General features: G+C 25.2%; 1 protein-coding gene across 1 annotated transcript; it reads right to left on the bottom strand.

The window, feature by feature from the left end:
• Positions 1–880: 880 nt before the first annotated feature.
• Phum_PHUM547400 (DNA mismatch repair protein, putative) lies at positions 881–5,826 on the bottom strand (the record flags this gene model as incomplete). The annotated part of the gene is made up of 11 exons (XM_002431742.1): positions 881–949; positions 1,024–1,169; positions 1,257–1,401; positions 1,478–1,692; positions 1,990–2,122; positions 2,337–2,518; positions 2,633–4,898; positions 5,031–5,213; positions 5,297–5,441; positions 5,527–5,654; positions 5,737–5,826. The coding sequence occupies 11 exons, from the start codon at positions 5,824–5,826 to the stop codon at positions 881–883; spliced, it is 3,702 nt and encodes a 1,233-aa protein (XP_002431787.1).
• Positions 5,827–13,260: the final 7,434 nt, after the last annotated feature.

The raw sequence follows: 13,260 nt of genomic DNA, 5'->3' as shown, positions 1-13,260 counted from the left end.
TCTTTGAAAAAAAAAAACAGGTAACTTTACTAAAAACATTAAAAATTAAATAAATTGTTTCATGATGAGTTGACCTTTGAACTCTTCAAGTACCCAAACGTTTTCACAGTATAAAAAAAAACAATTTTCCTTTTTCTTTTATATGAAAGCAATAATTGTTAATTTAGTTTGTAAAATTAAAATTATTTAGTATAAATTAATAATAACTCTAATTATTAAAAATTTTTTTTAACAAAAATAAATAAATTCGTTATTAATATAATATTATGATTATTATGATTAAAGTACATGAAAAATTGTTATGTATAATAAAAAAAAAAAATATTTTAAATTTGTAAACAAGTATAGATATTAAGAGAAAAAACTTGTAAAAAGAAACATTAACTTTTCTATTTTACTAAATTCTAATAATATATATAACAAGAAAAAAAAAATAAATGCTTCTTTTTTTTTTTTTTTTATAAAAAAAAAATAAAATGTGGCCTTTTCAAATTTTCTTACTATTCTACAAGTCTTGAAAAAAAAAGTCGAGTAGTTAATAACTAAAACAAACATATTACCATGTCTTAGAGATCTCTATCTAAACTTTTTTTTTTTAAAAAAAAAAAAAAAAAAAAAAATTTAGATGATGTTACTGTAAGATTTTTTCGAGATGAATTTTTTTCTTTTTTATGAAGAAATTATAAACCTGAACCATTACAAAAAAAAAAGAAAAAATTAAAACTGCATTAATAGGGTAATAAATAACCCGCGAGTATCCTACATAAGTAAATTAATCAAATTTTTGTAACAATAACAAAAAAAAATCAATAAAATTTTAAAAAATTATTATTATTATTATTATTTTTTTCTTAATTTTCATTCGTTTGAAATTTTTCCGTTATGTTGTTGTCGATTGATAAAATTTTTTGAGACCTGATATTTTTTTAACATTTGCCATTTCTTCTGTCTGAAACGTTAAAAAATAGTTTTTTTTTTTTTTTCCCCTCGCCCTCATAAAATAAAATAAATTATTAATATTACCAAATTTTTAAATTCTTCGACATCGACGATGGGTATCAAAGATGGACGTCCGTGAGCACATTGAAAAGGCAATTTACAATTTTTCAATTCCTTTATCATTTGACTCATTTCCCCGAGGGATAATTTTTTATTAAATTTTATCGCATCTAATTTAAAATTATTAAAAAAAAATAAAACCTTATAAGAGATAGTCCAAATATCATTATTATTATTATTATTATTTTTATTATTACTGTGGCAAGCTTCCGAACAAAAATATTTGTGTAAGATTTTAGGAACTTTTAAAATTGTTCCTCTGGTTGCCGTCAATTCTTCTAATGCGCTCCTGATTAAAGTTTCAATTAAACTTTTTATAAAACTATCCTGGCACGATTTTTTCTACGAGAAATCAAAATGAAAATTTTTAATGGCGAATCGCAATCGTGCGATGTCAAAACAAAAATTTTTTCCTCACAGCTTTTGTGCATTTATCCGTCAAAAATTTCGGTATCGATTTGACTAGTATCGTTTTATCGGTTAACGGTTGACAGTCGAGTCCTATTTTTTCAAATTGCTCGTGAAAACTCGTTACGATTTCCACCATGGATTCATTTAAAGAACATTCGATTGCAGGCGTTAATGGCGTCGATAAAAATACATCATTATCTAAAATATAATCTGTGGAATTTTCTTTAATATTACGCATACCATATATAGTAGATATACCTTTACGATTTCGTTTACTAATTTATGTTAATTTTAAAAATAAAATTAAAATTTATGAATAAAAATTTTAAAATTGTCACGTTGTCAAAAAAAAAAAAAAGAATGCCGTTTTGAATTATTAACTTGTTGCTTTTTTATGAAAAATCACCACCAAAAAAGGTGAGAAAAATATCTTTTTTTACGTAAATCTCACTTCGGCAATAATAAATTCTTCGTTTGATGATAAAAAAAAAAAAAATTTTTTTTGTGCGTGATATTTACCATTCATTAATTTCTCCAATCGTATCCGTTCATCCACGGCATGCTGATCAAAAAGTGTTATCAATTCTTTTCTTTTAGGCCCTTCCACAATCATTTTTGCAACGATAAATTTTTTATCCAGTTGTCCTATTATCTGAAGAATTAAAAAAAAAAAAAAACTTTATATAAAGAAACAAACATTTTTTTTTTTTTTTTATAATTCACTCTTCCCCCGACCGAACGCGTTAAATAAAAAATTATCAAACGTTCGCTCTCATGAACATTAACAGAATAATAATAATAATAATAATACTAAACTAGTCGTTAATTGAAAAATAAAATTATAATTTTCCAGTAATGAAGATTACCTCGACTTCTGATAGTAATTCTTTGGTAAAAGCAAAAGAGTGAAGTAAATTGTGTACTTTAATGGCGCTGTAAGAAACCGATGCCGAGAGTATTTCCTTCTCGCAATAAATCATATTTTTTTCCGCCTTTTGCCGCATTTCATCGAATATTCCATCTGGAATTGCTGGTTTCGTAGAACCGCCTTTTAAAAACAATTATAAAAGCAATTAGCAACAATTAGTAGCGAGTACTCGAGTAAAATTTTAAAAAAAAAAAAAAAAAAACTTTATGATGAATCGCGTTTAACTCTCATTACCGGTCAATTCATCCTGCCATTTGACAGAATCTAATATTTTATTTTCCGTATTATCGAGTGCCAATGATATTTTCCGTTTTTTTCGGGGAGTAAGAGACATTATCCGACTATTTTCTATAATTGAAAATTTCGGTGTGAGACCTTTCGGTATGATATCCGGTCTTTCGGTCATGTGAAAAACTTGTTCGTTTCCCATCGTTGCGACAACATTTTCAACGGATTTTGGTGTTTTCCCATCTTCTGACGTTAATGGCAAATCTTTTCCTTTTATTGAATTGTCTCCTAATTCTTCTTTCGGATAAGTTTCTTCTAATTTTTGTCCACAGTTTATTATTTCACTCATTGAAGAAGCTCCATCATTTTCACTTGGTTGTTTTGAAAATAATGAAAAATCTGATGGCGGATTAGCCATTTTTACTTCTTCAGCTTTCATTTCAGGAGTATTTGAACCTATTATTTCTTGACTTCGGATTGGTTCAACATTGCCACAGTCATTCGAAACATTTTTAGCGATGGAATTATTATGATCCCTTAAAAAGTTTGTTTTAAAATTTTCTATACTTTGTTCGTTTAAATAAGCAAGATTGTGAACAAAAGTTGTTTCCGTTTGAACCATGACATCTTTTTTCTTCGAACTCGAATCCAACAATGGTTTTGAAAATTTATTTTTGGTGTCCTCGAAACATAAATTAATACTCAAATTTTTATCGTCTAGATTCGAATAATTTTCTAAATTATTACTCATACATTTTTCCATCCAGGTAATTATTTTTTTTTGAGGACTCATACTTTTAGCACCAAATGAATAATTTATCGAATTCCGATAATGAGATGTCCAAGACCCCGATAATTTAATACCAGAATTTTTTTTCTCGAAACTATTTTTTAAATTTCTAAAATTTACAAAATTTGACAGTACCATTTCGGATCGGGGAGATGCATTAAAATCAAAATATTTTTCTAATGCTTCATTCTGATATTTAGCTTTTCCAATATTTATTTCAGTTGATTCTTTAAAATTTTTCATTTTTATTTCCTTATTAGTATTATTATTATTATAAAAATAAGTTATTTTTGAATTGCTTTTTTTCGAATTTTCCAAAAATCTAAATGAATTTTCAATGGTTTTTTTTTTATCTTCGAAAATGATGTTTTTCCTAAATATCTCATCATTCAAATTTTCGATAACGTTTTTATCAATTCCCATTTTTCGTGTGAAAAATTTATTTTCATCTTCTGATATTTCATTTCTTATGATACGACACTGACGTACAGAAAAATTTTTTTCCCCCGAGTGATATTGCACTAAATTGTCATAAAAATTAGCAATACCTGAATTTCCATTCATTTTTTCTTTAATCCAATTATAAAATTCAAATACTGTGATATTTTGCATCATTGATTTTAACACTTCTTCAACATCAATTTTAAAATTGTTTAGATTGCTTCCACTTTTTACAGTTTCTAAATTAAGTTTTAATTTTTTTTTTGGTATTGGAGATTCGATGGAATCACAATTTTGTGATAAACCATAACTAATGGCTAATTTTCTATTAGATTTTGTTTCATCATTATGTGATTTAATTAATTTTGAACTTGACACATATTCTTTACAAATACTTTTCTTTTTACTTTCTTCATGTTTTCTTTTTACAAGTTTTCCTTTAATTGCATTTATCAAACAATTAGTGTTGTTTTTCCATCCATGTTTTGTCACATTGTCAGATTTAATTTTATTCGAAACCAATTTAGATTGTATGGTTTTGCTAGCATTGTGAAATACTTTTTTGATTGCTTTTCGAAAGCAATTCTTTAATACATCCCAATTTTTAAATTTTACTTTATTTTTTCTCAGATTAGTGGTAAATAATTCATATTCTGAGAGAGAACAATATATTTTTATAACATACACATTGTGAGTGGGATTAATTAAACTTTTTAAAACTATTTTTTCTTCTAATGAAGAAGCCGATTTAATACTCATTTCTTTAATATGATTACTTATCATATCGTTCACAACTTTGTGAATTGATCCTTTCGCTATAACTCTATTATTAACATATATCAGTTGCAATGAACTCGACAATCTAGGCTTCTTACTAATGAGACCCTTTATAAGAAAAACATTGTCACTGAATGTAGTTTTTTTTAAATATTTTGTCATAGTTACACCAAAAATTTTTTTTGTCGATTCCAAAATGCTATTTGTAGGCTGAGTTTGAAACAAAATTAAATTTTTATGCTCGTTTTTTAAAGTGAATGAAACCTAAACATGTGATAAACATATTTTGATATTAAGCAACCAATTGTAAAAAGAAAAGTACCTGAATTTGTTTTAAAAATATTTTTTTTTTTAAAGATTAAAAATTTTGATATCGAACTTTGAATGAATATTCACCTTATGATGAATCAGGCTCAAATATTTCAATTGTGTTTTTAGTTCTTCCAAATCAAAAACTTCATTTATTCTCTTTTTTCTAACTGGCATTGAAAACATAAAATCTTCAACACTGACAAAAGTACCGACATCTTTTTTAGTTGATGTGTGAAGAATGTTCAGCATTCGACCATTTTCAAATGTCTGTATGCATAAACCGCACATTAAGATTAAATCATAGAAATAATCTTTAAAAAAAATCATAAAACTTATGTAGTGCATTTTACTTTTATTGCAGTAACATTATCTCCCTTGGTTCTTGTTTCAATTCTTAATGTCTTACAAACTTCTACCAAACTACTTAAAGCTTGGCCTTTGTAGCCGTAGGTATTGATGGAACAAAAATGAGAATTATATTTACTAGTCATGTACCTGAAAGAAAAATATCACAATGATAATTATATTTATAATAATTTTAAATTATTTTTTTAAAAAAATTTTTAATTTAAACTTTTACCTTTCTCCTACTTTTTCTAAATCACTTATTCCAATTCCATTTCCATTATCTATAACTTGAATTAAAAATTTTTTTAAATCTACCCTTATAAGGATAGTTGATGATTCAGCATCAAGAGCATTATAAACCTGAAGAAAGCAAAAAAGAAACTAACTAAAAGATTTAACTAATGATTATAAGTTACAAAAAAAAAAAATTTGATTTTTTTACAAGTTCTAGAACACTCTGAACCAAATCTGTTATGACGTTCCCGCTTTGAAATTTAACAATGGCTTCTGGAGGCAATTTTTGAATCGACATTTGTAAATACGTCAATAATATCTAGTTATTTACAATTATCAAATCTTCTTTAAAATAAATTATATTCAAAATTAAAAAGAAAAAAACTCCCTCAATGTAAATTAATTAACACTAAATAATTAATTTTCATTCTTAAATTTAAAAAAATCAAACCGTTAAAATTTTAAAAATTTTCAGGTGGCAACCTTGCAAAAAAAAGTTCTATGACTCAATACGTCAAACTTTAGTTTTTCGCGCCAAAAATTTCACAATGGATTATTCATTTGTTTTTTGTGTGTGTGTGTGTGTTCAAAACTTATTTTATATTTAACAAAAATTTATAAATTCTGCACATTTATAAGTAAGTAAATTATAAATTACATAAAACAAATTCTTTTTTTTAAAATTACTCATGCGAAACCATAAATTTTTTTCCTTATTTATTTATTTTTATTTAGAAAAATTATTTGCTCACACAAACATGTAATATTATAATTAATAATTTATTTCACGCTTTTTTTTTTTTATGTGCGTATAATAAAACATTTTTTTTAAATAAAAGATACTCTATTAAGATAATAATAAATAAAATATCAATACTTCAACATTGAATTGATTAACTGTCTAACAACAACAACCCTCCATATATTAGGGTTTGGTTATATGATGTATCAATTTGTATATAATGATTAATAGATTTATAGTAATAAAAAGTGATAAAACGTTACACTATTAATCATACAACTAGTTAAAATATTTTTATAATATAAAATTATTTTATTTATTATTATTATATAAATAAATTTTTCATCATACCATACTCTTTGTTAAATAATATCTGATTAATATTTAAAGTTTTTCATTGAACTATTACTCTTTCATTTACCCAAAAGAAACTTATTATTATTATTATTATTATTATTATTATAACTAAAGTTTGTAGTGGTTTGATATTTTTATTGCTTACATTTTAAAAAAAAAATGTAATTTCATTCAAAGGAAAAAAAATGTGTATTTACACATTATTTATATTTATATTATGTTAATTTTTTTTTTTTTTTTTTTTTTTTTTTATAAAGGAAAAAAGGAAAAAAATTAAAAAAAAAAAAAATTTTAATATAAAATATATTTATATATATTTTTATATTTATGCGTTGACTAGATTTTTAGGCATAACAGTTGGATGCCTGATCAAAACCTGATTTTATCGAAATACCACCACCCCCGACTGTGATATGATAAAATGATGATACTTCCCCCCTAACCTCCCCCCCTCCTTACAACAACAACACTCCTGGAACTTAAAACATTTTTTATGGAAAGGGTTTTAAATTACATGCAGATTTTCACATTCAAAAGGTTTTTCATAATAATAATAATAATATGTAAATGATTGTTTGTATTTTTTTCGTCTGGAAAAATTTTTATTTACCCCAAAAAATAAATAAATTAATTAATTAAATTATTAGAGTAATTAAAAAGAAAAACGTAATGGGGCAAAGAAAAAAAGGGAAGGAAAGGGAAAAAAAAAAAAAAAAAACGTTTTTCTTTTCTTTTTTTCCTTTTTTTTTTTTTTTTGTTACAAACAACATTAAATTTTCATTTTGTAAATTATTTTTAATATTGTTAATGTTATTCGTGACTAAATCATTATTATTATATTACCACCGTCAGTATTTCGTGGGGGTGGAGGGGAGGGGGAACATTAGAAAGTAATAAAATTTTAATCAGTAACTTAAATTATAATATTGCATTTTTCTTGCAACTTTTAAAAAAAACACAGAATTAACAGAACTTTATTATTATTATTTTTTTTTTTACGTGGAATTAGAAAAACAAAAAACGGATAAATATTAAATATTATTTTGTCGCATCCACGTCGTCCTTTTTTTTTTTTTTTTTTATAGGTCAATATAAGATAATTATCCATTTTTAAACGATCACATGACATTGGTGGGCGTATTTGAGATATGTTGATGAAATTTTTTTTTTTTTTGAAATGAAAACCTTAAACCTACGTTCGAGATCAATGCCCCCCCTCGAATAAGAAAAAAAAAAAAAAAAAGATTAATGGTGATAACATTTATCAAAGTCTTTGTGTCCGTTTCCTTCTTATTATACACGTGTAATTAACAGGCAATGGTTTTTGGCTACTTTACGAATTTTTTTTTTTTCTTTTATAATTATCCAGAGAGAGAGAGAAAGAGAGAGGGGGGGAGGGGGGGAAATGAAACCCATCTGTGTATGTGTTGTAATAATTTATGAAAAACAATAAGAAATAAACAAGGGGGTAAAATATTTGAAAAGGTTTTTTGCGTTGTAAATATTAAAATTAATCAAAAAAAAAAAAAAAAAAAAGTGTCAAATGGTGTTTTTCCTTTTAAAAGGTAAATTCAAATAATAATAATAATAAAGGATCAACAAACTTACGTTTGGGGATTTAAAGAAAACGTCTAGGAAGAAAGAAGAAAACATAGGAAAAGTGAAGAAAAGACGGTAAGGACTAACGTTAAAATAAACCTTGTCGGTGATAAATCTTTAGAATAAGGAACGATCCTCGCGATGTTATCGGGCACCACCTGAGCTCACTCTCAGGGAAGAATCAACTTAGATAAAACGACGAAGATAAATTGTTAAGGGTATAAAACAACAACAACAATAACAAACAACGGCTCAAACAATTTTTTAAATGGATTTTAACAACTTACGTGCCACTTTATTAAACATTTGCAAAAAAAAAACGCCCAAACGAAATGAAATGGAGAATATAAGCAAGAGAAATTTTTACTTTAAAAAAATTTTTTTTTTTTTTTTCTAAAAGGAAAAATAAAGAAAATGTGTGTGAGAGAGAGAGAAATTTTAAGGATTATTCCTTTTTTTTTTTTATCTTAAGGATTCGCCATTTTCTTTTTTTTTTTTTTTTGAATTTTAAAAGAGATTTAAAACGGTTAGAGAAAAAAAAAAAAAAGTAATGGTAAATTTGTCGCTTTCGAAATGGCGACATTTTAAATTTACGACTTTTTTTTTTTTAAAAAAAAAAGCGTTGAATAAAAGCTTAAAATCGGTTTTCTTTTTTTTTTTATTTAAACCTTGTTTTATTTGTCAAAATAAATTTAATAATAATAATAATGATAATGATAATGATACAAATTACAAACATTTTTATTGATTTAATCATCAAAATCGAACGATAATTAAAAAAAAAAAAAAAAACAAAAAACTTCCGGTAACGTAAAAATTTTTATCCGACGGGGGTAAAAAAAAAGACAAATTTATTAACCTTTGACCTTATTTTTCTCGTATTTTTTTTTTTTTTTTAAATTAAAACCACGATAAAATCAAATCAAATAACAAAAAAAAAAAAAAATCGAATGTTTCCGTTCGAAAAAAAAAAATAAAAAAATAAATGAATGAATGAAATGATTTAGTCGTGTCACTTTTTTTTTTATTATCTAATGCCACGATATTTTTTTATATATTAATAATTTAACACCTGTTTGAATTTTTATAAGAAAGAAAAAATTTTGTTTTGATCGAGTTTTCAAAATGGCCGAATCGAAAATTATAATTAATGTTTAACTTATAAGTCGGGCAAACTATAACATCAGGTTTTCAACTTATCCAGGTGATTCCAGACAACAAAAAAATTTGTTTTGGTGATTTAAAAAAATTCTTTTTTTTTTAATGATAAAATGAAAACCGTTTCGGTTAATTTTTTTTTATTATCCATTTCGGAAAATCGGTTGCCGAATGGAAGCCGACCGATATTGTTACGGATATTAATATTACGATTTTTTTTTTTTTTTAAATAATTGTGTTCCCCTTGGAGGAGGGGGAGGAAGAGGAGGAGGAGTGAATGGGTGGGGGGAGGGAGGAGGGAAGAGTAACATTAAAAAAAAAACCTACTAGAAAAAGTTGATGTGTAAAATATTCATTTTTTTTTTTTTTTTTTTTTTTTTTTTTTTTTTATCCATAAGATTTCCTGCGGCGACGAAATAATGATAGTAATTATCATTTTGTTTTGTTTTAAAAAGAACGTTTTAACGATTGTTTCAAAATGATCAAAACGTGTTTTTTTATAATTATTCTAAATGAAATCTCTTTGTTCCAGGTAATATTATGTTTTTTTTTTTTTTTAGATGTGGCCATCTTCCAGGACCAATCAAAATTAACCGTGATGAACTTTTGACAGATTTAATAAATGGACTGGAAAAGGAGAAGAAGAAGAAGAAGAAGAAAAAAAAAATATTATTATTATTATTATACGTTTATCCGGAAGAAATTTTTTTTTTTTTAAATTTAATTTCTTCGATTGATTATTATTATTATTATTATTATTATTTTTACGTGATAAAAAAATTTTTTTATACAAAATATCGATGGATGGATTCATGGAGAAAAAAGAAAAAAGGTAGTAATGATGATGATAATAATAATATATTTTTTTTAATTTCCGGAATGAATTTATTATTATTGGTTCTTCATTATAAACGTTTTTTTTTTTTTTTTTTGAATCTCCTTCATCCGGTAATTAATCCGCCATATTTGATTGCTTCGAAACGAAAAAAAAAAATTTTTTTTTTTTATTTTTAAATTTTCTCCAGGCGTGATTTCGTTTTTTTTTTTTTTCTTTTTTTTAAGGTACGCCCATTTAATAGCTAGGTTATGATCGATTTGTGTTTTCTAGTTCTGGGATTCGTGAACAAAAAAAAATATTCCAAACCTATTAACCATTTTTTTTTTTTTTTCGAATAAAAAAAAAACTCGTACGTGTTTTTAATTTTATTTTTTGTAAACTTTTTTTCTTTTTTTTCCACATTTGTTTACATGTTTAATAATAATAATAATAATAATAATAATAATAATAATAATAATAATAATTTTTTAACATATCGCAAAAGGATTTTTATCGTGTTATTCTTTACTGTTTGTTGCCAACCGTTTGTTTATTTTTGAATTTTTTTAATACCTTAAAGTCAAACACGTTGTTTGATAATTAAATATTACCCGAAGGGGGGGATTTCGTACCTGAAAACTTGTTGTTTACTTTTAAACTTACTCATTTTTAATAAAAAAAAATTAAAAATAAAAGTTAAAAAAAAAAAATGACAAAAACTCGTTTTCCACTTTTTTTTTGTTTCGGTTCAAAAAAAAAAAAAAATTAAATTAATTTTGTTATTATTATTATTATTATTAAAATTAAATTTTTTTTTTGAGTTAAATTAAATATTTTTAATATCGTTAAATATAAATTTAGTAAAATGGAAAGGATAAAAAAGGAAAAGGAAGTAGATAGATAGAAAAGAAGCTTTTTTTTTTTTTACGAAGCTAAAACGCGAAAAAGCTTTTCTTTTTTTTTTTTTTTATTACGACGTTTAAATTGTTTTAAAAGTTATCACAATAATTAAAATAATTAAAATTATATTAAAGAAAGAAAAAAGAATAAAATGAGGGTGACAGTAAGAAAGAAAAAAAAAGAAAAAGAAAGAATAATAAAAATAAACAAGAATCACCGTGGATTTTGACAATGAACAAAATAAGGAAATAAAGAAAGCAAAACGAAACGGAAAATAACGGAAAAGAAGAAGACGAGGAAGGGGGGGTTCCAGGTGGATTTATGGCACAATTAGCACCCCGAGTCGTAATTTATGGATGTAATAAAATGAAGTGGAATCAGAAAGTGGAGAGAGAAAGAAAGAAAGGGAAAAAGATAGAGAGAAGGAACGTGGTGGTGGTGGTGGATGACTGCCTTTTAAGATAATATTTTCTTACGTTTAAACATTTCAAATCTTTTTTTTCTTTTTAAATAACGTGGTAGTAGAAAAAAAAACAAAATGAATTCTTCTAGATACACGTCCGTTCGAACGTATTCGACACCGAAAAATAATACATACACACCAAGAGACGATGACTTTGTAAATTTTAGGGAATGGATTAAAATGCACCCGTGCCAAAAAAAAAACACGATTATTATCATTATTATTATCATCATCATCATCATCATCATCATCATCATCATCATCATTATTATTATTATTTTCTAAATGTTTTTTAAATCATTGTTTACCGTTTGAACATCTGATTAAGTGATTAGTTTTACCGACAAGTTAATTTGAAAAAAATAAAAATATTTTTCCAGTAATTACAACGGTCACGGGGTGTCAATCTTACTTTTCCATTCATTCATTCACTCAATCATTCATTCATTCATTCATTCATTCATTTCAATATAAATTTGATTAAGTGTTAAATATATATAAATTAAAATGATGCTACCGTAAAATACAAGGTTGTAATAATGCTACGAAGTTTCATTTTTTTTTTTTTTTTTTTTTTTGTATTAAATTTCAACCGGGTTAATAAATACCAACCTAAAAAAAAAAAATTTTTTTTAGTAACCTACTAATTAACCTAGTAAATAAATTTTTTTCAACAGGAAAATCACGATGACAAACAAACAAACAAACAAACAAACAAACGAGACGATTTCATTCACCTCCACCTCATCATTTTGTCCTTCGAGGCTTGTCCTTCTTGAAAACGGTGGCCGGTCGGTCCGCCGTCGGGTTGATACCATCAAAAAAAAAATTTTGTTGTGTCACGACCCGACATTTAAATTTACAAATTTATATTTTCCGTCACCGATATATAATAATAATAATAATACATCCTTTTATCATTATTAAGATTAAAATCGTCAACTACAACGACAAACGTCGTACAAACAAGTGGAAAACATAAAAATTGATATCGAAAAAAGTAACCGAAACGATTTTAATGAATCTAAGAAAATTTGATTTTGTCGTGGCAGCAAACAAACAAACAATTATATTTGCTGTATCGTTCGTGTGCGTGCGTGCGCGTGTGCGCGTTACGTGTTTTTTTTATTACGTAATTTCATACCTCACGATAATAATTCAAAAAAAAAAAAAAATTTTGAAAGACGTTGGGGGGTCAAACCTGATAACCTTTTTTTTTTTTTTTTGTTAATAACGTGACAAGATGGTACTAACACCAGACAATTTACGACACTAAAAGTTTTCCTCGATTTTTTTTTCTTCTGCTTTTTTTTCATCGTCGTCGTCGTCATCGTCGTGACCTTTTTTTTCGCAATACGATTTCAAAATTTTTTTTTTTATAAAAAAAAAAAATAGAAACGAATAACGCCGTGAAAAAAAATTTCTCATTCTCTTAATTTTAACATATTAATTAATAATAATAATAATGATAATGATAATAATGATAACATGATGCACAGGGGAAATTTTTTTTAAATTCAGGTACGATAGGATAAAATTAAAATTTTAACGTGAACGTTTGGTTAATATTACGTAATATTAATCTTGTAATTTTAGGTTTTATAAGAAATGATTAGAGTAGAGAGAGAGAGAAATTTTTTTTTTGGGTAAAGAAGGAGAATGAAAAAAAAGGTATAAACGCCGCTCACGATTTTTT

The sequence above is a fragment of the Pediculus humanus genome, genomic scaffold (genome assembly GCF_000006295.1).
Source record: "Pediculus humanus corporis 1103172108293 genomic scaffold, whole genome shotgun sequence".
In the NCBI taxonomy this organism is placed as follows: Eukaryota; Metazoa; Arthropoda; class Insecta; order Psocodea; family Pediculidae; genus Pediculus; species Pediculus humanus.
Note: the sequence above shows the minus strand (reverse complement) of the source record. Positions and strands in the feature narration are given on the sequence as shown.